The 24,468-nt window shown below is 46.2% G+C and overlaps 2 protein-coding genes across 3 annotated transcripts; one reads left to right on the top strand and one right to left on the bottom strand.

Annotated features, from left to right (window-relative positions):
• Positions 1-947: 947 nt before the first annotated feature.
• RILPL2 (Rab interacting lysosomal protein like 2) lies at positions 948-22,538 on the top strand. Of its 2 annotated transcripts, none has more exons than XM_079941812.1 (4): positions 948-1,466; positions 8,951-9,033; positions 14,529-14,639; positions 22,015-22,538. In XM_079941812.1, the coding sequence occupies exons 1-4, from the start codon at positions 1,146-1,148 to the stop codon at positions 22,043-22,045; spliced, it is 546 nt and encodes a 181-aa protein (XP_079797938.1). In that variant the 5' UTR covers positions 948-1,145; the 3' UTR covers positions 22,046-22,538. The 2 variants fall into 2 exon arrangements, with proteins under 2 accessions (XP_079797938.1, XP_079797937.1); XM_079941811.1 differs by having other exon boundaries at positions 960-1,466; positions 8,882-9,033.
• LOC307196668 (large ribosomal subunit protein eL37-like) lies at positions 5,114-6,170 on the bottom strand. The gene has a single exon (XM_079941813.1). It carries the CDS (start codon positions 6,162-6,164, stop codon positions 5,871-5,873), a length of 294 nt encoding a protein of 97 aa, XP_079797939.1. The 5' UTR covers positions 6,165-6,170; the 3' UTR covers positions 5,114-5,870.
• Positions 22,539-24,468: the final 1,930 nt, after the last annotated feature.

Here is a 24,468-nt window from a genome sequence, read left to right as displayed (position 1 = left end):
AAGCTCCATTGCTGGATTGTCTGCCTATGACTATTACAAACCCTGAATTAAATCTAAAATAACCCGTTTTGTAATCCACACTGCTAATATTCTCAGTCATACCCTGTGTAGCTGCAGAATGTTTTCTAATTTCGAAGCGGTGATTTTTGTCTTATCTATTACTCCTCCCTTCCCAACCCAAGTGCCAAGCGCCTGGCACACAAGCTTAGGGTTTGTTGGAGGGAAGAATCCAGAATACCCGCTAATATTTTTTGAGCCTTTCCTAAGCGCTTTTTGTCACAGTCATTGTCTCATGATCTCATATATTCCTCACAACGACCCTACTCCGTAGGTACGGTTATTTACCCAGGAGTAAAGTGAGGCTCGGAGGACTTAAGTAACTTGCAAAGGCCACACGCTGGTCAAGTGGAGGAACCCAGGATAGAGCCAGGTGCATAGCGCAGGGAATCTCCATTTAACTGAGGGTCAGATGCCGCCGGTCCCGGTGACCATAGGCCTGGAAGCTCTGCGCAACACAGACCAATAGACTCCCGCGCGCTGCCACCAACTGCTGTTTTCTGCTTTGCCGCACGCTTCAGGAAATATTCTCAGAGACCGGATCTGCCTCCCCGTACCATGCAAATTCTATGGCTGGAACACCTGAGTGCAGAAAGGAAAGAGTTGTGTGCTTTTTAGCCTCCTTCCCAGAATGCGGTGGAAACTCCGCCCCTGTCTCCGTGGACACCCGGCTTCTGCGGTGGCTGTCACCAAGGGCGGAGCTGGGGTCGCTGCCCCTCCCCGTCTGCAACAGCTCTCGGGCTGGGAGCGATCACTGTCACCCCTTAACCTCTCTGTTCCTCTTCGCGGCGGCCCTCCCTTTCCCTTGTCCTTTCGTGCCCCAACCACAACCTGGAGGCCACACTCCAGCACGGGCCTCCGCTGGGACGGTGCACCGGGAGTCCTGGCCAGAGATCTGCCCTGCGTGGCCTCCTCCTACAGCCCCTCTCCGGGCCCACCCCTCGGCTGCGCTGATTGGCTGCTCCTGCCCCGCCCTGAACAGGCAGGGTCCACTGACCCGCGGAAAGTTTTCCGTGCCGGGAGGAAGCTGGACATTCGGAGACTCCGAGAAAGCAGCAGCTCCGGAGGCTGCGGGGGTCTGGGCGGCCATGGAGGAGCCCCCTTTGCGAGAGGAGGAAGAGGAGGAGGGGGACGAGGCTGGGCCCGAGGGGGCCCTGGGCAAGAGCCCCTTCCAGCTGACCGCCGAGGACGTATATGACATCTCCTACGTGATGGGCCGCGAGCTGATGGCCCTGGGCAGCGACCCCCGGGTGACACAGCTGCAGTTCAAGATCGTCCGCGTCCTGGAGATGCTGGAGGCGCTGGTCAATGAGGGCAGCCTGACGGTGGAGGAGCTAAGAATGGAGCGGGACAACCTCCGGAAGGAGGTGGAGGGGCTGCGGAGAGAGAGTTCGGCGGCCGGCAGGGAGGTGAGTGCTGGGAGCGGCCACTGGCAGGGGGGACGCTTTCTTCTCTTGAACATCCAAGCCCCTCAAAACAAATCACTACGAGTATGCAGTCCTCAGATTAGAAGCGTTAAGATGGTTAACATTAATCGAGCACTTGCTCGGTGCTGGCCCCTGTGCCGAGTGTGTTCTAAAGCAGCGGCTTCCTGCATTTTTGACCAGGACCTTGAGCAGTGGTTCTCAAGCTTTAGCAGCCATCAAAATCACCTTGAGTGTTCGTTAAAACACAGATTGCCCGGCCCCAGCTGCAGAGTTTCTGACTCAGTAGGTCTGCAATGGGACCTGAGAATCTGCATTTCTCACAAGTTCCAAGATGATGCTGATTCTCTTGGTCCAGGTTTCACACTTTGAGAAACTTTGACCTAGAGTAAGAAATGCTTTTTAACTAAAGAGAAATTAGTACTTATGACCACAAAAAGATACATATAAGAATATTCAGGGCTTCCCTGGTGGCGCAGTGATTAAGAATCCGCCTGCCAATGCAGGGGACACGGGTTCGAGCCCTGGTCCGGGAAGATCCCACATGCCACGGAGCAACTAAGCCCGTGCGCCACAACTACTGAGTCTGCGCTCTAGAGCCTGTGAGCCACAACTGCTGAAGCCCGCACGCCTAGAGCCCGTGCTCCGCAACAAGAGAAGACACCGCAATGAGAAGCCCGCGCACCGCAGCGAAGAGTAGCCCGCACTCACCGCAACTCGAGAAAGCCCGCACAGCAACAAAGACCTAACTCAGCCAAAAATTAATTAATTAATTAATTAAAAAAAAAAAAAGAGGGCTTCCCTGGTGGCGCAGTGGTTGAGAGTCCGCCTGCCCATGCAGGGGACACGGGTTCGTGCCTCGGTCCGGGAGGGTCCCACGTGCTGCGGAGCGGCTGGGCCCGTGAGCCATGGCCTCTGGGCCTGCCCGTCCAGAGCCTGTGCTCCGCAGCGGGGGAGGCCACGGCAGTGGGAGGCCCGCGTACTGAAAAAAAAAAAATCAGAGCAGCTTTATTCATAATTGTGCCAAACTGGAAACAATCTAAATGGAAAAGAGGAATACATTTTTTTAAATTGTGGTGCATTCATATGATGGGATACTACACAACAATGAAAAAGAGCAGAGTAGTGATACACACAACTGTATGGATGAATCCTACAGATACTACATTGAGAGACAGAAGCCAGGTACAAAAGAGAGCATCCTGCACGTGGAATTCAAGAACAGGCAAACTAATCTTTACTTATAGAAGACAGGTTGATGGTAGCCCTGGGATGGGAGAATGGGGGGGGGGCAGGAGGGACATTTATAGAGAATTAATCCAGGTGTGGTTACATGGGTGTACACATATGGTAAAAATTGTCAAGCTATAAACTCAAGATTAGTGCATTTTTCTGTATATATGTTATACCCCCATTTTACAAAATTACATTTTACGTTGATATCCAGTATTGATGAAACAGAAGTTTCAACAATTTACCCTAACTCTCCCTTACTAAACATGATGTACAGTCATACTTTCCTATTCTATTTTTATGAATTTTTAAATTATTTTGCAACTCACTGAATTAATATCATGACTCACTAGTGAATTTCCAGCTATAGTTAAAAAAAAAAAAACTGCCCCAAGGGGATTATCTCATTTAATCCTCATACTATTATTATTCCCATTTTACAGAAATGGAGGCATAGAACAGTTAAGTAATTTGCCTGAGGACTTAACAAGTAAGAGGTGGAGGCAGGATTTGAGCTCAGAGATGCTAGTCATAACCACACTGTACTAAAATACAGACCTATGACCTTTCTTGTAGTAACATTTGATGAATGACTGCACTGTGTGGGCTCTGGAGCTATGGCACTAAATTAGACAAGGTCCCTGCCTTCACGGAGCTTCACATCTAGTGGGAGAGGCAAGACACACAGACCTCCGAAACTAGACTACAGGATTACAAACTGAGAAGTATGCCATGAAAGGACAGCAGGAACTGGGTGGCTGAAACTCATAGGGAAGAGTGAAGGTTTCTGGTAGCTTCCTTGGTACTCTTTTATTTCACCTACTCATTGCTCACGGTGACAATTATATTTGTAGATAAGGTTCTTCTTTAGTATCCGTCATATGAGATGGTTGAGTGTCATGATTAGTAGCCTGACTTTTGAGATTCAAGAGCAGTTAAATGACTTGCCTAAGATCCCTCAGCTCACATTCTGTGCTCTTTTCCTGTCACCTCCAGCTCCAGGCACAAGGATATGGAGGAAGCCCCATCATGGACCATGAACAGTGTGGTCTGCACGGGGGCCGGGTCATTTCCTGTCTGGGGCATAGCGGACGAGCTTGTCAGCCAGCGGATGAGCTGGCACGTTTTCCTCCCAAACTGTAGTCTTAAGAAGAGGGGTGGGGCAAAAGGCAGAGAAAATGAATATTTAGTGTCACTAGACAGTTTATAAAAATATGCCCTAGTGTTTCTTTCTTTCTTGTTTTTTTTAGTTACCATTTTCAGTTGTGGTAGACATAAAAGTTACCATCTTTTTAAGTGCAGAGTTCAGTGGCCTTAAGTACATTCACAGCCATTATTATGCAACCATCACCACCATCCTCTCCAAAACTCCTGTCTTGCGAAACGAAACTGAAACTCTGTACCCACTAAACACTAACTCCAAATGCCCCCTCTCCCTCAAGCCTCTGGTAACTACTGTTCTACTTTCTGTCTATATGGATTTACCTATCCTAGGTACTTCATATAAGCAGAGTCGGATAATCTTTGTCCTTTTGCCACTGGCTTATTTCACTTAATGTCCTCAAGGTTCTTCCATGTTGTGGCATGTGTCAGAATTTCCTTCCTTTCTAAGGCTGAATACTATTCCATTGTATGGATCCACCACAGTTTGTTTATCTGTCTGTTGATGGACACTTGGGTTGCTTCCACCTCTTGATTTGTGTGAATAATTTTGCTATGAACGTGGATCCATAAATCTCTCTTTAAGTCCCTGCTTTCAAGACTTTGGGGTATATACCCAAAAGTGGAATTGCTGCATCACATGATAATTCTATTTTTAATTTTTAAAGGATCTGCCATTCAGTTTTTCATAGTGACCACACCATTTTACATTCCTACCAGCAATGCACAAGCGTTCCAATTTTTCCACATCCTTGCCAACACTTACTTTCTGATTTGTTTGTTTGATTACAGTAGCCATCACAATGGGTATGAGAATAGTTTGTTTCCTTTCTTTTTTAAAAATTTAAGTTCAAAATTCAAGTGTTACAAAAGTGTTTGCCTTGGAAAAGCTCCCTCCCCATCTCTCTCCACCCCTAGCCACCACTTCCCCTCCCTAGAAAAAATTAAAATGATCAGTTTCTTAAAGTACCCAGAGATACTTTGTGCAAACACAAGCAGATATGAATATATTTTTCCATTATTCACACAAATGGTATTATAATATATACCCCGTTCTGCCTCTTGCTTATTTTCACTTAACATGGCATGAAAGTTGTACTAAATCAGAATATAAAGAGCTTCCTCACCTTTTAATGGTTTTTGAAAACTTCCACCGTACAGTGTTATCAATTGCTCAACGTAAGGGTTCTTAATTTGGAGTTTTTGGAACCCCCCAAGAGGACCATGATTCTAATCCGCAAAATCTATGAACTTGCATGAGAAGAAATTGTATTTTTATTTTCACCAACCTCCATCTGAAATATAACACTTTCTTCAATTATGACTATAGACAACAAACCACAGTAATATTAGCAGTACCTGTGACAATCACCAATGGAAATCACAGATGTTTTCATATCCCATTACAGTGTAGTGCAGAACTCAAAACTTTGTTTTCCTTCTGTATCTTATTAGACCTGTGGCTACATCGTGTTATTTAATAAAGAAGCAGGTCTAGGAATCACAAATTTATTTTTAGAAGATTTTGATGAGTGTGTTATCTTAGTTGGTTTTCTTGTAATTCTATGCCTTTTATACATTTAAAATCAGTATTTTGAGATGAAATCCACGTGGGCTTTACCAGGCTGCCGTAAGGGTCCACGGCACACACAAAAAAAGGTTCAGAATCTCTGCTTTAACAAGTTTCCTATCAAAAGACCTTCATTTTCCAATCGTTTGCTCCGACCCCATGCAACAGTGAATTACTCTGACCTGTAGCAGTTGGCCCCCTCAGTATCTAGGGGAAGTGGATTCACTGGGTCAAAGGAAAGCCACATTGGAATTTTTTTTTTTAATTAATTAATTAATGGCTGCATTGGGTCTTCATTGCTGTGCGCGGGCTTTCTCTAGTTAAGGCGAGTGGGGGCTACTCTTCGTTGTGGTGCACGGGCTTCTTATTTTTTTTATTTTTTTTCAAAACCAGAACATTTATTGCGTGACTAATAATTGAAATCCTTAAGGTGAACTGGATGCTGCAACAGCTGCCCTCTTGGGTTTAGGTGTTGTTTCTTCACGGAATCCATGCCTGATTCTGCGGTATACAATTTTTAGGTGCCTCATTCGACCAGTCCCGGTGGTATTTCGTCTTTTAGCTTTAGCACTCCAGTTATACTTCCTCTTCCGCTTGGCAGGGTAGCCACATTTACCACAGGTCGACTTCTGAAGGTGGTAGGCGTTAGAGCCACAGCGGCGGCACAACGTGTGCGTCTTATTCCGACGCTTTCCAAACGAGGACGTTCCCTTCGTCATCTCGCTTCTGCCTCCGAGACCAACGAGCTCGGGCTTCTTATTGTGGTGGCTTCTCTTGTTGCGGAGCACGGGCTCTAGGTGTGTGGGCTTCAGCAGTTGCAGCTCGCGGGCTCTACAGCGCAGGCTCAGTAGCTGTGGCGCACAGGCTCAGTTGCTCCGCGGCACGTGGGATCATCCCGGATCAGGGCTCGAACTCGTGTCCCCTGCATTGGCAGGCGGATTCTCAACCACTGCGCCACCAGGGAAGGGAAGTCCCCTACATTGGAAGGTTTAATAAGTATTGTCAAGTTGCACTCCAAAGGGGTTAAAGAGATTGGCTCCCTCTGCAATCGGTGAAGGAACTGGTTTCCCCACAGCTTTTACAACACAGTGTGTTTTCAAACACGCTGATGTTTATCAATCCGAGAAGAGGAATGTGGTCACTATTGCATTTCTCTTTATAGTGTGGCTTATTCTCTTTGTCACCTGTAGAATATTCCAGAGTGTGGTTGTGCCTTAGTTTGTTTAACTAGACTTCTGCTAATGGACATTTAGGTTGTTTTCAAAAATTTGCTTTATTTTAACTTTAGCTTGAAAAAATGTCAAACCTATGGAAGAGTTGCAAGATAAGTACAATGAACACTTGTATACCCTTCACCTCAATTCAGGTGTTATATTCAGGTGTATGTATATATGTGTTTGTGTGTGTGTATACTATGTCTTAAGAGATACACACTGAAGTATTATATACACACATATACATACATGTATATATGCACATGTGTACTCATATTTAACAAATATTTATGTCTATATATTATTTATTTGCTCAGAATCTTCAGACATTATGTTAGCTGCAGAGTTAGTAAAAGATTAGGATCTTTCACCCTAAATACTAAATACTTCAGTGTGTATCTCCTAAGACATATTGTTACATAACCACAATAAATAATTGAATTCAGGGGAAAAGTTGGTAGAATACTAAGATCTAATAGGCCATCCCTATTCAAAATTCATAATAATATCCTTTATCGCATTTTTTTTTCTGATGCAAGATCCAATGCAGGGTTATACGGCACCTTTAGGACATATCTCTTTAGCCAGCTTTAGTCTGGAACAGTTCCTCAGCTTTTCCTTGTCTTTCATGACCTTGACATTTTTTGAAGATTGTATATCAGTTAGTCTGTAGAATGTCCTTCAACTTGGGCTTGTTCTGATGTCTCCTCATGGTTAGATTCAAGTTATACATGTTTAGCAGGGATACCACTTAAGTGTGCTGTGTCCTTCTCGGTGCCTCATATCAGGAGGCACCTGATTCAGTTTGTCGTTATTGGCGATGATAACTTCTATCACTTGGTTAGGGTGGTGTCTGCAAGATTTCTGCACTGTAAGGGTGTCTTTGTTCCCTTTGTAATGCATAAGTAGCCTATGGGAAAGTACTTTGAAACTGTGAAATATCCTGTTCCTCAACAAACTTTCACCCCAAAGTTTTAGGTCCATTCATTAGTCTTGCCTGAATCAATTATTACTGCGTTGGTTGCAAAAGGATGATTTTCTGACTCTATCATCTTCTACACTTATTAATTGGCATTCTTCTGTAAAGTACAGATCCCCCTCCTCCTTTCTGGTATTAGTCCGAGTTCTCCAGAGAAATAGAACAATAGGTGATATAGATGTAGATATAGACACAGATGAAATTGTTTATCATAGGAATCGGCTCACGTGGTTATGGAGGCCGAGAAGACCCACAATCTGCTGCCTGCAAACTGTAGAATAAGGAAAGCCGGTGGTGTAATTCAGTCCAAGTCAGAAGGCTTGTGTCAGGGGGCTGATGGCATAAGTCCTGGTCTAGGTCCAAAAGCCCAAGAACCAGGAGGGTTGATGTGCACTGTCCAAGGGCAGGAGAAGAAGGATGTCCTGCTCAAGCAGGGAGTGAATTCACCCTCTCTCCACCTTTTTGTTCTATTCAGGCCCTCAATGGATTGGATGAAGCCCACCCACACTGGGGAGGAGCCTCTGCTGTACTCAGGTCACCAAGTCAAATGCTAATCTCTTCCAGAAACACCTTCACAGACACACCCAGAAATAATGGGTTAACCAGCTGTCTGGGCATCCCTTAGCCCAGTCAAGTTGACACATAAGATTAGCCATTACATCCCCATTAATTAGTTAATTAATTTAAATTTAAATTTTTATTTATTTTATTTTTTTGGCCACGCCACTCAGCATGTGGGATCTTAGTTCCCCGACCAGGGATTGAACCCATGCCCCTCGCAGTGGAAGCTTGGAGTCCTAACCACTGGACCACCAGGGAATTCCCTAAATTAAAAATTTTAAGTATGGATTCCTGAATCCTGTTTTTATTTAATGGGTTACTATCCATTCCTGTTACTATTCACGCGGATACTCAAGTCGTTCAGTTTGGCCAGTAGGAGTGCCTTCAAACTGTGTCCTTTTGATCTGTCTCCATCCCTTACACAATGGAATGTTCCAGACTCAACTTGGACTTTCCCTGTTTCAGCCCTGGACTCAGCTTTTCTCCAAGGAGCCCTGGCTCCTTTCTTGGAGAATGGTACTTGAAATTCTTGCCTCTTTACCATCAACCAAACACTTCCAACAGGCAACGTCTCATCTCATCGGATCCCTGGGAGTAGTAACAGAACAAGAGAAGTTTCCTTTCTAGGATGGACAGTCCATCCTCATGAGGGAAACTGTATAAGTGATATCTTTTCTTACAGATGAACCTGGGACCAGACAAAATGGTGGTTGACCTGACAGATCCCAACCGACCACGCTTTACTCTACAGGAGCTGAGAGACGTGCTGCAGGAGCGCAACAAACTCAAGTCGCAGCTGCTGGTGGTGCAGGAAGAGCTGCAGTGCTATAAGAGGTGGGCTGTGCCGCCTGGGGCTCCTACACCGCAGAGCAAGACACTGCCTAGAATTCCTTGATATATTACATATCTGTTCTTATGTTCGTCCAATCTACTTATTGAAGACCCACTATATGCCAGACACTATTCCTGGCACTGGGGGTAGAGCAGGAACAAAACAGAAAGTCCGTGCTAGTCTAGGGGGAAGACAGGCAATCAGCCAGAAGGCCTGCAATGAACACACAGGATAATGGTGGTGAATGCTGAAGAGAATGTAGATCAAGGTGACATGACAGAGAGCAGAGTGCTGGGGGGGCCCTGCTTTAGACTGGGTGGTCAGGGAAGACCCCCCTGAGGTGAATGACAAGAAGCAGCCAACCATGTAAAGATTTGGTTGCGTAAAAGTAGAACAAGAAGCGCAAAGGCCCTGAGGTAGGAACCCATTTGGCCAATTAAAGAGGCCCACCATGGTGGAACTTGGAATATGAGGTAGAGGACGGTCCAGAAGAGACGGAGGGGTGGCCTTTTTGGACACAGGAAGGAGCTCTAGTTTTGGGGTTTTTTTAAAAATAAATTTATTTATTTTTGGCTGTGTTGGGTCTTCGTTGCAGTGCATGGGCTTCTCATTGTTGTGGCTTCTCTTGTTGCGGAGCACGGGCTCTAGGCACGCAGGCTTCAGTAGTTGTGGCTTGCGGTCTCTAGAGCTCAGGCTCAGTAGTTGTGGCGCATGGGCTTAGTTGCTCCACGGCATATGGAATCTTCCCAGGCCAGGGTTCAAACCTATGTCCCTTGCATTGGCAGGCAGATTCTTAACCACTGTGCCACCAGGGAAGCCCAGGAGCTCTAGTTTTATTGTAAGTGTAATGTGAAGATCTTGGGAAATCTTAAGGGAATGACACAGTCTGATTTACTATTTTAAAAGATCAATGCGGTGATTTTGATAACTGAATGACTTGGTTATGTGAGAGAATGTCCTTGTTCTCTGGAAAGACACTTAAGCATTTAGGAGTGAGGGGGTAAGATTCTTTTCTCCAGTTTACTCTCAAGTGGTTCAGGGAGAAGATGGTTGCATGGGTGAGTGGGTAGGTGGATAGGTGGATGGATGGATGGATGGGTAGGTAGATAGATACACGGATAAGCATTTGAGGGATCTGGGTAGATATATGGGAAGTTTTTGTACTAGGATTACACCTTTTCTCTAAGTTTGAAATTGTATAAAAATTACAAGTTAGAAAAGATCACAATAATACTGGGTAGAGGAGGAACTGTAGGACAAGCAAGAGAGGAAATAAGGAAGCTGTTGACATAGCAGGTTTGGACTTCACTTTATCCTTCTGCACCATGTTTCCCCAAATAGTTTACTTTATGTAGGTATTTCTTGAAAAGGGAGCTCTAGGGAGTTCCCTGGTGGTCCAGTGGCTAGGATTCGGCGCTTTCACTGCTGTGGCCCGGATTCAATCCCTGGTCGGGGAACTGAGTTCCCACAAGCCACACAGCGCGGCAAAAAGGAGCTCTGTGGTTGAATAAGTCTGGGAAACACTGAGTTAAACAAAGCAGGTTTCCTTAGAGGCAGGAGAAGGAAAGATCAAGAGAATAAAAACATGGTGCCAGGACTTCCCTGGTGGTCCAGTGGTTAAGACTTCGAGCTCCCAATGCAGGGGGGCGCAGGTTCGATCCCTGGTGGGGGAACTAAGATCCCACATACCTCAGGGTGCCGCCAAAAAGTAAAAACCAAAACAAACAAAATGTAGTGCCAACTAATATTTATCAATGCTTACCATGTGCTAAGTGTATCCCGAGCATCATTTCAATTAGTGTTCACAGCAAGCCTATGAGTTAGGGTAATGTTATCCCCAAGATGATCTAAGGGTCAGAGAGGTCAAGTACCTGCTTGAAGTCCCAGGGCTGGTGGTGGCAACCTTGAGACATGGCGTCAGACAGCCTGACATTAGAGCCTGAGCTTTTAATTAGCATGCCACATTTGGACTTGGAAAGTTTGGAAGTAAGGAAATACTCTAATTCAAAACAAAACAAAGCTCCAATGATATTATTCCTTAAATTCATTCAATGTGGCATCATTAAGAGAGCATCAAAGTAAAAATGTCCTAGGAAGCTAAATCCAAAAGAGCTGAGCTCTGCCAACAGGAATTTAATTGTCTTCCTTCTGCTGAGGTTGGAACGCTGCTAATGGAAAGACCTGTCTTCATCTCGTTTAATAAGTACTCCAGACACGGTTAATTAAAAAGAGGAACTCTTAGACTGCCGATGCCATGAGCAGCTGGCTAGTGAATAAAGCAACCCATGTTAGTTCCAGTTTTGAATTCCCAGAGAACAACAGATGTGCACTTCCCATCTGGTACAGGCCAATAGACAGACAGCAGGATTCTGTTTAGTCTCCTGTGTTATATATTCTGGAGAAACCAGAATGTCAACTGAGGTGTTCTCTTAGCAACTGCATCAATTTGGAGGCCGAAGCTCATACTAATGATAGTTTTAACTGAAAGCAGAGATGGTCGACTGTTTCCAAAGATGGTCACAACGGTTTTTCCCATCCTGCATTCCTTTTTTAATTAATTAATTAATTATTTATTTATTTTATTTTTGGCTGCATTGGGTCTTCGTTGCTGCGCGTGGGCTTTCTCTAGTTGCAGCGAGCTGGGGCTACTCTTCATTGCGGTGCGCGGGCTTCTTATTGCGGTGGCTTCTCTTGTGCGGAGCACGGGCTCTAGGCGCGCGGGCTTCAGTAGTTGCGGCACACGGGCTCAGCAGCTGTGGCGCACAAGCTCTAGAGCGCTGGCTCAATAGTTGTGGCACACAGGCTTAGTAGCTCCGTGGCATGTGGGATCTTCCTGGACCAGGGCTCGAACCCGTGTTCCCTACTTTGGCAGGCGGATTCTTAACCACTGTGCCACAAGGGAAGTCCCCCTGCATTCCTTTTCCAATGAAATTTTTCCACTCCTCTCATCGGAGTAGAGGTAGAGTCTGTTTTCCGTCCCCTTGAATCTGGACGGCCCTATGACTTGCTCTGACCAATCGAATGTGGTAGAAGTGATGCTGTTTGGCTTCCTAGGTTAAGGCTCTAAAAGGCCTAGCAGCTTCCATGTTTGTGCTCTCAGATTGCTGCCTTGAGACCACCATGCTATGAGGAAGCTCAAGGTAGTCACATGGAGAGGTCACATGAAGAAGAACCAAGGTGCCCCATATGACAGCCCCAGCTGCATCCAGCCCCCAGCTGATCCTCCAACTGAATGCAGCCAGTTGAGAACCCCAAACTAGACCATCAGGAGAACCACCAAATGAACCATAAGAAACAGAGCCATCATGAGAAGTCATAAATCATCATAGTTTTAAATCACTAAGTTTTAGGGTGTTATGTAATGGTAGATAGTGGGAAAAGATAATTTTTAGATGATTCTCATATGAATATTATTATAATAAATATATATAATAAAAATAGAAATAATATTAAGTAATAAGAGCCCACTCTTTGCAAAGAAAGAGAGAGAGGGGTAAATTCTGCTATCTGACATTCATACCTAAAGGGGTATCTCAGTCAGCTCAAGCTGCCATAACAAAACACCAGAGACTGGGTGGCTTAAACAATAGAAATTTTTTTTCTCACAGTTCTGGAGGCTAGAAGTCCAAGGTCAAGGTGCCAGTATGGTTGGTTCTGGCTCTTCCTGGCTTGTAGACAGCTGCCTTCTTGCTGTGTCCTCAAATGGTGGGGAGAATGAGAGAGCAAGCCGTCTGGTGTCTCTTCTTACAAGGGCACTAATCCCATCATGAGGGCCCACCCTCATGACCTCATGTAAACCTAATTGTCTTCCAAAGGTCCCATCTTCAAATACCATAACATTAAGGGTTAGGGCTTCAACATATGAATTCAGTCTGTAGTAAGCGGAAAATTGATGCCTATAGCATCGACATAAATTTACCAGTAGGTACCACAACAAAATACCTAAGTGGATCTAATGAGCTTACTGGGTCAGACTTTTTTTTTTTTAATATTTATTTATTTATTTATGTGGCTGCATCAGGTCTTAGTTGCAGCATGTGGGCTCTCTAGTTGTGGCGCCCTGGCTTAGTTGCCCCACGGCATGTGGGATCTTAGTTCCCCCACCAGGGATCGAACTTGCATCCCCTGCATTGGAAGGCAGATTATTTTTTAATATTTAAAAAATTATTTATTTATTTATCTATGGCTGTGTTGGGTCTTCGTTGCTGCATGCGGGCTTTCTCTAGTTGTGGCGAGCAGGGGCTACTCTTCATTGCAGTGCACAGGCTTCTCATTGCGGTGGCTTCTCTTGCGGAGCACGGGCTCCAGGCGCCTGAGCTTCAGTAACTGTGGCACGGGGGCTCAGTAGTTGTGGCTTGCAGGCTCCAGAGTGCAGGCTCAGTGGTTGTGGTGCAGGGGCTTGGTTGATCCACGGCATGTGGGATCTTCCCGGACCATGGCTTGAACCCGTGTCCCCTGCATTGGCAGGCAGATTCTTAACCACTCCGCCACCCGGGAAGTCCCATGGAAGGCGGATTCTTAACCACTGGACCACCAAGGAAGTCCCTGGGTCAGACATTTAAATGCTTCACCGTGGTCAGCCTTCTTTTGGTTGCAGGTGACAGAGATCCAATTCAAACTAGCTTAAGCACAAAAGGGAGTTTTATCGGTCACATAGCTGGGAAGGATCCTGGAACTGGTCTCAGAAATAAAGGAAAAACTGCAACTAAGGCCTCAGTGTTGGAATCAGGGACTGTGTGCCTCTTTCTTTCCTCTTTGCTTCTCTTTATTGGCCTTATTATTTTGTATTAAAGACAGTCCTTCTCTGAATCTTAGGAAGCATGGCTGCTGGCAATCAGCAAGTGAGAGAGAATAGCCTTCTTCCAACTTCTGTACATCAAATCCAGGGAAGTACTCTGGCCCTCTTTGGGTCACCTGACCTAAATATCTTATTGATCAATATCAATCTAGGTCTTATCACCATCTGACTTACTATATATTTTTAAATTTTACTTATTTATTTGTTTCTTGACTGTTTCCTTTCCCAATGGGATATAAATTGCATGAGAGAAGGTATTTTATCTATTTTGTTAATTGCTATGTCTATATACATTGGTACAATTTGTAGCTTAATAATATTTGTTGAACGAATGAATGAATTCCATTTATTATCTCGCTTAATCCCTCAATCCTAGGAATTAGGTACTTTCATTATCCTTATTTTACTAATTAGGAAATCAAGGGTTAAGTTAGAGGATTTATACATGGTTATATTTCTAGCAATTGGAGAAGCTTAAAGTACCAGCCAATGGAATTAGCCAAGGGAAAGAAAGAAGAGGTGTCAACAGTGGAAAGGTGGAAGGAAGATTCTAATCATCTGAGTCAGAATGTCTAACTGTAACATTTCAATGATAATATTATTAATATAATAATAATTATTAAGCACCTTCACTTTCAGAGCTGCACAGATAAGAGATCTACAATAAAACAACCCACTTATTTGTCTCCTTTTTCCTAGTGGCCTGATCCCAGCAAGAGAAGGCCCAGGAGGAAGAAGAGAAAAAGATGCTCTGGTTACCAGGGCCAGCAATGCCAGCAGTAACAAGGAGGAGACAATCATAAGGAAGCTGTAAGTCACCTGGCTGCCCCCTGTTGCCACTAAATAATCACTAAAGGAAGGAGTTGGGGTGAGAGGGGGAGGTCCTGCTCTCCTGGTGGTGGTCTTGCAGCTGCTATGAAAACTCATTGCCGGTGTATTATAATATCTGCCAGGCAGTAGCGTAAGCATTTAACATATTTTAATTCATTGACTCTTCACAGTGACCCTATGAGGTAGGAACTATTACAATCCCCAACTTACAGATGGGGAAGTAAAGACCAAGAAGTAAAGTTACGTACCCAGGGTCACACAGATAGTAAACAGTGAAGTCAGGATTTGAGCCCAAGGAAATCCAGATTCTACACTCCACTGCCTCCCTATGATATAATAACAATAACCAAATAATAATAATATTACAACCACAAGAAAAACACAGTAACAATAATGATTGGAGTTTAAGGGGGCTAGTTCATCACCAACTTTGGAGGACCCTGGGTCTCCCAACGCTGGGACCCGTAATGCAGTGTCCTCTGAATACCCCCTTCGTGTTCACGCACCATTGTTAATCCCTTGTTTCTTTGCTTGCTGTGCCTCAAACCATGGGTGTGGGACACTAGTTAAAATTCAGATTCTCAGATATCAAGTCATCGGTTCTAGGATGAGGCCCAGAAATCTGGATTTTTACTAAATTCCCAGACAGTTCTGATGTGGGGAACCCTTGGACCACACCTTGAGATGTGCCTTTTCTGTCTACAGATAGATGTCAGTACAATTAGGCACACCTTTCCTCCACCCCAGGCTGAAGGGAGCAGCTGGTTTGCCTTGGTTGCTTTGAGAATGTCCGGCCTGGTGACAGTTTATCAGCTCCTGGTCTTTTGGATCGAAAGTGAGAAACAGCCTCGATCAGGGATCGCAAACTAGAAAGCCTACGGGGGCCAAGCACTTAATGTGGATGAGTGATGGGGCTGTGGGGTGGGGTAGGGGACAGTTGCCCCTCAGTTCTGTCTGGCCTAGGAATAACATGTTACCAGAGCTTCCGCTTCTTGAGTGAAGCCGAGAAGCCGGATTTGTTCATGGAATCTGATTTCCAAATGCTGGCAAATAATTTAAGATTAAAAATAAAGACTGTACGATCCAAACGACCCACCATCGCAGGCTGTATCAGGTCCTAGGCCGCCATCTGGCTCTTGCTCCATTATTCCTGCCTCTCAGGGAGGGCTGAGGGGACCTTGTTTTCTTCCATTCATTCGGTCATTAGTCAGTCAACAAACCCTCACTGAGTCTATATTGTGCACCAGGTGTGGTGCTTAAGCTGGGGGTGCTGCAGTGACCTATTTTGCAAGGACTTTGTGGACTCCAACTTCACAGGGAAATAATTTTGAGGGATCAGAGATTCTGAGTTACCTTCCAGGGCAGGTTTAATTAAGATGCCTTTGTTTCAAGAGAGAGGAGAAAATTTTATTTTTATTTTTCTCTTTTTGGATCTCAGGAACATAGGGTTGCATTAGTGAGTCTCAGCTCATGGCACAATGCACCTCGCTGTGAGCGTAAGACCCCTTTCTTCTTGGTTTTATTTGTTCCCTCTTTATCCCCATCCCCCATTCCCATTCTGCTTCCCAGCTCCCCTCCCCCTCAGCCAGTCTCCTATGGGTATTTATTTACCATGTTCTAAAAATTGTATATTGTCTTTTGTGGATGTATTTTCAATAGTAACTGATATTTTGTTTAACACTTCATTCTGTTTCCTCGTATTGTTTTTTTTTTTCTTCACTAAGCACTGTTGTTGTTTTCTTTTTTATCAGGCACCCTTTTTTTTTAGAAAAAGAAATACATATTTAAAAAAATTTTTGGCTGTACCGTGGCATGCGGGATCTTAGTACCCCGACCAGGGATGGAACCCGTGACCCTTGCAGTGGAAGCGCAGAGTCCTAACCACTGGACTGCCAGGGAATTCCCTCAGGAACTCTTTTTTAAATTTTAATAATATATTTTACTAACCCAACACATCCAAAATATTATCATTTCAACGTGTGATCACTATAAAACATTATTAATGAGATATTTTACATTCTTTTTTTTAAATAGTAAGCCCTTGAAATCTGATGTGTATTTTACACTGACAGCACATTTCAGTTAAAGACTCGTTACGGGGCTTCTCTGGTGGCACAGTGGTTAAGAATCCGCCTGCCAATGCAGGGGGCACGGGTTCGAGCCCTGGTCTGGGAAGATCCCATACGCCGCGGAGCAGCTAAGCCCGTGTGCCACAACTACTGAAGCCCGCGCGCCCTAGAGCCCGTGCTCCACAACAAGAGAAGCCACCACAATAAGAAGCCTGTGCACCGCAACAGAGAGTAGCCCCCGCTCACCGCAACTAGAGAAAGCCCGTGCACAGCAATGAAGACCCAACGCAGCCAAAAATAAATAAAATTAATTAATTAATTTAGAAAAAAAAAGACTCGTTTTGTTTCAAGGGCTCAAAAGGCATGTGGCCACTGTATTGGACAGCATAGCTTTAGCCGATATATGGTCAGATGCTTTGGGCTTTGAGAACTGAGTTTGAATGATCTTTTTTTTTTTTTCTCATATTTTTTATTTTAATCATACCTAACATAAAATTTACCATTTTAATTTTTTTTTTTTTGCGGTACGCGGGCCCCTCACCGTTGTGGCCTCTCCCGTTGCGGAGCACAGGCTCCGGACGCGCAGGCCCAGCGGCCATGGCTCACAGGCCCAGCTGCTCCGCAGCATGTGGGATCCTCCCGGACCGGGGCACGAACCCGTGTCCCCTGCATCGGCAGGCGGACTCACAACCACTGTGCCACCAGGGAAGCCCTTAATTATTTTTTTAAAAATTGAAGTATAGTTGGACTTCCCCGGTGGTCCAGTGGTTAAGACTCCACACTTCCAATGCAGGGGCTGCGGGTTTGATCCCTGGTCGGGGAACTAAGATCCTGTATGCCGTGTGGCGCAGCCAAAAAAAAATAATAATAATAAAGAAATTGTAGTACAGTTGATTTATAATGTTGTATTAGTTTCAGGTATACAGCAAAACGATTCAGTTATACAAATATATATATTCTTTTTCAGATTATTTTCCATTATAGGTTATTACAAGATATTGAATATAGTTCCCTGTGCTGTACAGTAGGTCCTTGTTGTTCATCTATTTTATATACAGTAGTTTGTATCTATTAATCCCAAACTCCTAATTTATCCATCCCCGCCACTTCCCCTTTGCTCACCATAAGATTGTTTTCTCTGTCTGTGAGACCATTTTAATCACTTTTAAGTGTCCAATTCAGTCACATTAAATGCATTAAGATCCTGTGCGTCCACCACCACTATCCATTTCCGGAACTGTTTCGTCATCCTGTCCCGAAGCTCTGTCCCCATTAACCATTAACTCTTCTGTTCCCCTCCTCCAGCCCCTGGCAGCCACCACTCTACTTTCGGTCTCTATGAATCTGACTACCCTTGGGACCTCATATAAGTGGAGACATGCAGTATTTGTCCTTTCATGACTGGCTCATGTGATTAGCATAATGTCTTCAGGTTCATCCATGTTGTACCACGTGTCAGAATTTCTTTCCTCTTTAAGGCCCAGTGATATTCCATGGTATGTATAGACCACATTCGATTTATCCGTTCATCTGTGGATGGACATTAAGCAGTTTTTAAGAGCTGTCCATATAGCAGCATAGACATCCAACTTGTTTCTGACCCCAGCGATGGGATCGCAGGTTGCCTCCCCCACTGTGGACAGTGCTGCAGTGAATATCTCCATGCTTCTTCATGTCCTCTCCTGGACCTGGGTGTGAATTTCCCAGGGATATATACCCAGGAGTGATATTGCAGGGCCGTGGGGCCTATCATCCAGGGTTCTTGCTTATCAACAAAGGCTCACGCAAAAGGAGTGACTGAAAAGATTTAAAGAAGGGACATTTTACAGACGTGGGAACAGAGATGCGGGATGGAGAAGCATGGAGAAGCATCCTGGGGTGGGCAGCAGAGGGGCGGGGGGAGGGAGCTGTGAGGGGAAGGGGGAGAGTCATACAGGCATGTGGCCTTTAGAAGAGGAGCACACAGTAACTAGTGAAACAAAGCCTGGCACGGACAGAGCAGGGAGTGAATGCCCTCACCTCTCTCTCTTCCCACCCTCCCCACGCGTGCAGGCGCTTCCCATTGGCTGAGCCCAGCCGGAAGCTAGAGGACAAGGGAGCTTGTTGAGATCCCCCACAGAGCTCAGCCGCCTGGAGCCGCAGGCTAGTGAAGAGAGGGGATGCTTCTGCAGGGGCAAACAGCCCCCCGAGTGCGTGTCTTAGTTCAGTTAAGTATTACGCGCAGGCTCAGCGGCCATGGTTCACGGGCCCAGCCGCTCCGCAGCATGTGGGATCTTCCCAGACCGGGGCACGAACCCGTGTCCCCTGCATCGGCAGGCGGACTCTCAACCACTGCGGCACCAGGGAAGCCCTACCAGGCTTTCTTGAATGGCTGCATGAAACAGCTTTATCAGACGAGACCACCTGAAACCACATTTACTTACTCTTCCAACAAATACTTATTGAGAGCCTACCATGTGCTAGGCACTGGTCTAGGTGCTGGGGATACAGTGAGCAAGACGGATTCCCTGCCCTCATGGCGCTTACATTCCAGCAGGGGAGGCAGAGGGTGAACCGGTCAGGAAATGTACTAACGGGACAGCTTCAGATGGCCCTACCTGTGCTGAAGACCATTAAATAGGGTGCTGAGAAAGAGGTTGATCAGGAGCTGGTTTTTTTTTTTTAAAGTTATTTTTGGCCATGCCACGCGACTTATGGGATCTTAGTTCCCCAAACAGGGATCGAATCCGGGCCCTGGGCGGTGAAAGCGCGGAGTCCTAACCACTGGACCGCCAGGAAGTTCCCGATAGGGAGCTACTTTAGATTTGGGGAGTCCCAGAAGACGTCTATGGAAAGGCAACATTCAAGCTGAGCCCTGGAAGGCCATAGCGACCTGAGTTTTCCCTGCCTTCCGGCAGAGGGAACAGCAGGTGTAAAGGCCAGAGGCTGGAGAGAGCTTGTGCAACAGAGATCATGGTGGCTGGAGCGGCAAAGAGAAGGGAGGCAAGGTTGGAGAAGGGGAGGGAGCGGGTCATTCGGGGCCGAGTGGATCCCGGTGACGACTTTGGGTTTCATTCTAAGTGCTTCGGAAAGACCTTGGAAGGTTTGAAGCTGGGGAGTGACATGTCCATAGTCACCTATAAAAAGGTCACTCTGGCTGCTTTGTGAAGAAGTGTTGAGGGGACAAGTAGGGCCAGTGGGAGTGTCTCTTCCCCAAGAAAGGGTCTCCCGAGGTAAGATAATGAATGAAAGAGCATCTCCACCCTACAGCAGGTGTCAGATCTGAAGGTGTTTATTTGGGACATTCACTGGCTGAGGATCTCACTGTAAACAAGGCTTCTAGACCCATAAGCTACTGGTTTCTTTCTTTTACTATTTATTGATTTATTTTATTTTTGGCTGTGTCGGTCTTAGTTGCGGTGTTCGGGATCTTTTTGCAGCACGCGAGATCCTCTGCTGAGGTGCATGGGCTTCTCTCCGGCCGTGGCCCGCATGCTCAGTGGTTGCGCCACACGCGGGCTTAGTTGCCCCACGGCATGTGGGATCTTAGTTCCCTGACCAGGGATCGAACCCGTGTCCCCTGCATCAGAAGGCGGATTCTTAACCACCGGACCACCAGGGAAGTCCCCATAAGCTACTGGTTTCTTTCTGCCTCTTCTAGGGGAGTTCTTTGGGTTACTTAATTGGAGTTTGAGCCTGATACGGCAAAAATACAATGTTTGTGAGCCAGCCTGAGGACACAGGTTTAAAGAGCGTGAGACCACAAATTCACGTCAGACAAGATTACTGAGCTAATGGAATGAATGAGTGAATGAATGAATGAACGACTCTCCGAAGAAGTAGGTCATGCTGAGAAGGATTTTTGTCTTTGTCCTGAGGACAGTGGGGAGCCATGCAAGGGTTTAAGCTGAGGAGTGACTGAGCTCTGCACAGTGACGCGGTCATTCTGGCCACCCCATGAGTGGATTGTGGGGGGAGGGGAGGCTGTTATGCTCCTCCTGGTGGCTTGGCCTGCGGGTGGCAGTGGAGGAGATGAGAAGTGGGGGGATCAGAACATAGCTGGGGCGTGGTGACTAAAATACAGCAGGTGGGCTGAGGGGAGACGAGTTGAGAACAACTCCCGGTTGCTGGCTTGAATGACGTTTCCTGAGACAGGGAAGTGGGGTTGGCGGGGTATGCGCAGGCTCAGGGGGCGGGCGGCTGAGCCCTAACGCCTGTATCCGCATGTGAGTCAAGGGCTCGTCCTGCTGTTGCTGGCAGAGCTGCTAGCGGTGCTCAAGAGGTTTGTCTTTGACTGGAAGCAAGAGCCCGTATCCCCATCACTGACTTTTCAGCCCACCAGCCATCTTTCCTACAACTGGAAATAGCATTGACACTGTACTTTGTGTCACTGTACTTTGATCAACCCCAGATGTCATTCTGTTTTTAAAATTTTATTTATTTATTTATTTTTGGCTGCACTGGCTCTTCGTTGCAGCGCGGGCTTTTCTCTAGTTGCGGTGAGCGGGGGCTACTCTTCATTGCGGTGTGCAGGCTTCTCATTGCGGTGGCTGCTCTTGTTGCGGAGCACGGGCTCTAGGCGCGCGGGCTTCAGTAGCTGTGGCACGCGGGCTCAGTAGTTGTGGCGCACAGGCTTAGTTGCTCCGAGGCATGTGGAATCTTCCCCGACCAGGGATAGAACCTGTGTCCCCTGCGTTGGCGGGCAGATTCTTATCCACTGCGCCACCAGGGAAGCCCCCAGATGTCATTCTTCCTTTTCAAAACTTTGCATGAGGGGGACTGAAAGTTTGTTACTCATGCCTCAGGGGATATCTTTATATGTTTTATCTGTTATATCCAAGAACTTACATGTTACTCTTTATTCATTGCAAATATCTATTTTATAATTGTAGGTACCATTGAGAAGTTATCACTTCCTCTACAATAAAAACCACTTAAAATCAGAAATTTAAAAAAAAAAAAAGGTTCCAGACTCCATCTGTCAGTCTAGCACAGTAGTTACGTGGGCTCTGGGCCCAAGTCCCAGTGGTTCCAAGGTATGCTGTGTGACCTTGGGCCTGTTACTTAACCTCCCATAACCTCAGTCTGCTCATCTATAAAATGGGGGTATTGACTGTACTCACCTCCTCATGTTGTTATGAGTTTGAAATGAGCTAGTAGATGGAAAGCCCTGGAACAGTGCCTGTCCCGTAATGAGCCCCGAGGAAATGGCCTGCAGGAGCTGCTTACGGATTTTGCAGGAGGTTCTGCACCTCCCACTTCAGAACTCGCTCTGTTTCCTCTGACCCCTCTCTCTCTCCACCCAGGTTCTCTTTCCGGTCAGGGAAGCAGACATAGATCTGGGACCATGGCTCAGTTCTCAGAAGACGACTTCAAAAATCATCTCTCAGTGCCAGTGCGTCCCCACTGCACTTGCTCCTTTGTTTCCCCTCAAAGCCGTCTGAGGAGGAACGGATGAGGTTTTCTCCCCGGCTGCTGAATTGAACACCCCCGAAGGCTGGGCCAGGGCGAGTGAAGCGGCACAGAGAAACCGAGAAAGCAGAAGGAAAGCGAAATGGGGCCACCTGCAGCCCCACTTCAACCCCCCAAGAGGCCCCCAGCGTGCGGATGTGCTTTCTGCTTCTCAGGGCTCACAAACGACCCAGGTCTTTACTGCATAGCTGCAAAATACACCAGCCCAAACCGGGGTGGGGAGAAGAGGACGCAGGACCATCTGGTATGGACTTTGCAGTGACGACTTCACTGATATTTGGTGACTATCTGATTTTGCTAACGTGACTTTCTTTACATGATTTTTTAATTAAAGTAAAATGACTTTTACACTTTCTGTGTTTTAGAGTGGCCTCTTAGAGTTACGTGACCTTGTGTAAGTTACTTCAGCTTTTTGGAGTCCTGGTTTCCAAATCTGTGAACTGTATACAGTTGACCCTTGAATAACACAGATTGAACTGCGAAGGTCCACTCACACACAGATCCTTTTTCAATAGTAAGCACTGTAGTACTGCACGACCTGCACTTGGTTGAATCTGCGTATACGGAGGAAACTCGAATATGGAGGGCTGACTATAAGCTGTATGCGGATTTTTCGACTGTGGAGAGGGTGGGTGTCCATAATTCCCTGCATTGTTCAAGAGTCAAATACACACACACACACACACACACACACACACACGTATATATACATATATAACGTATGTATACCTACATACATATATATATATGGTGCACATACATCTCATTGAATCTAAGTGAGGCACCATTATTTTGTGTGTTGCTATGACAGGAAAAATGCTACAAATTATAACATTAAGATGCTATTGATTTTAAGGCTCATCCTGATTTCAGCAATGTTAAAATGTGGAAAAAAATAAGCGCATTTAGGAATCAATGAAATACAGTCTGTAGATAGCGGGAGACTATACTTTGCAAAGAAACTAATGAGCCTGCTGAACTCACCCTATGAGCCTGTCTTCTTAGTGAATAACACTGGCTTACTGAACGTGTTTCCCGGCTGCCTGGATTATCTCATTTATTCCTATAACATCTGAGGAGATGGGGACTAATACTAATCGTCCCGTTTACAGATTTGGAAACCAAGACCCCAAGAGGTGAGAGTACTTCACACGAGGTCACGTAGCTGGGAAGTTACTGCCCAGAATGCACACGGAGGCCTGATTCTAAGGCCTCGGTTCTTATCTGTGACGCTCTATGTACCCTGATTCTCCAAAAAGTGCAAATATTAATAATGAGTGCAATTTACTATATGCCTTGCCCACACCTATATATGTTGCCTCGCCTTATCCCTATGGGATGGGCGTTATTATTATTCCCGTGGTTCACCCAAGCACGTGCCAGCACAGTGGGGCTAAGGGGCTTGTCTAAGGCCCCAGCTGGAAAGTGATAAAAGTGGGACTTGAACCCAGGTGCCAAGGCCAAGACCACTCCGCCTCCCAAGAAGAGTCGGCAGTGTTCAAATGTCTGATCCAGAATGCCATCTCAGCATCTTAGATCGGGGGGGGGGGGGGGGGGAGTGTTTCCTGATTCCTGTAACGCTGCAACCCTGACTGGTTGCTGCCCTCTTAACAGCAGGGAGGGAGGAGGATTTCTGCACCTCGGAGGTGGGAGCTGACTTGGGAAACGAACCCGAGCATCCTGACTTCAGAACCGCAGACGCTGGGGTGTGGCCGTTGGAGCGCCAGAAGCTAAGTTCTTGGAGCCGGGCCCAGTGTGACCACAGACAGCAGAGACGCGCTGCTCCCACACTGCAGGCTTCCAACTCCAAGCCCAGCCCCGGGAGGAGCAGGCTTACAGGCAGCATCTATCAGTCCTGGGCACTTGTAAACAGGGAATGATAGAAAACCACCCAAAATTTTCATCCTAATAACAGCTAACATTGATTACTGAGGATCATCTATGTGCAAGTACTTTTTATGTCTCAAACTCATCCAATCCTCACCATCACCCCGACACAAGCACCAGTGTCATCTTCGTGTCACCGGGGAGGAAAGTGGCACGCAGGGCGGTTAGGTAACCCGCCCAAGGTTACACAGCTGCTAAGTGGCTGGAACCTGAGGTTCTGTTCCAGGGCCGAGCACTTGGCCACCAGGCCACACTTCCCCTCCAACGTGAGGAGGTAGTAATACGTGACGACTGAATCCTGCGGAAACCCCAGCAAGGCAGGTGGGCAGAGGCTGTTCCGAACCTGATGGACAAATTTCAGAGGGTAAGTGATTTGTTCAGGGTGACAGCTGACAAATGCT

The sequence above is a fragment of the Stenella coeruleoalba genome, assembly GCF_951394435.1.
Source record: "Stenella coeruleoalba genome assembly, chromosome: 14".
In the NCBI taxonomy this organism is placed as follows: Eukaryota; Metazoa; Chordata; class Mammalia; order Artiodactyla; family Delphinidae; genus Stenella; species Stenella coeruleoalba.
The sequence above is the reverse complement of the archived record's forward strand: the minus strand, read 5'-3'. Positions and strand labels throughout refer to the sequence as shown.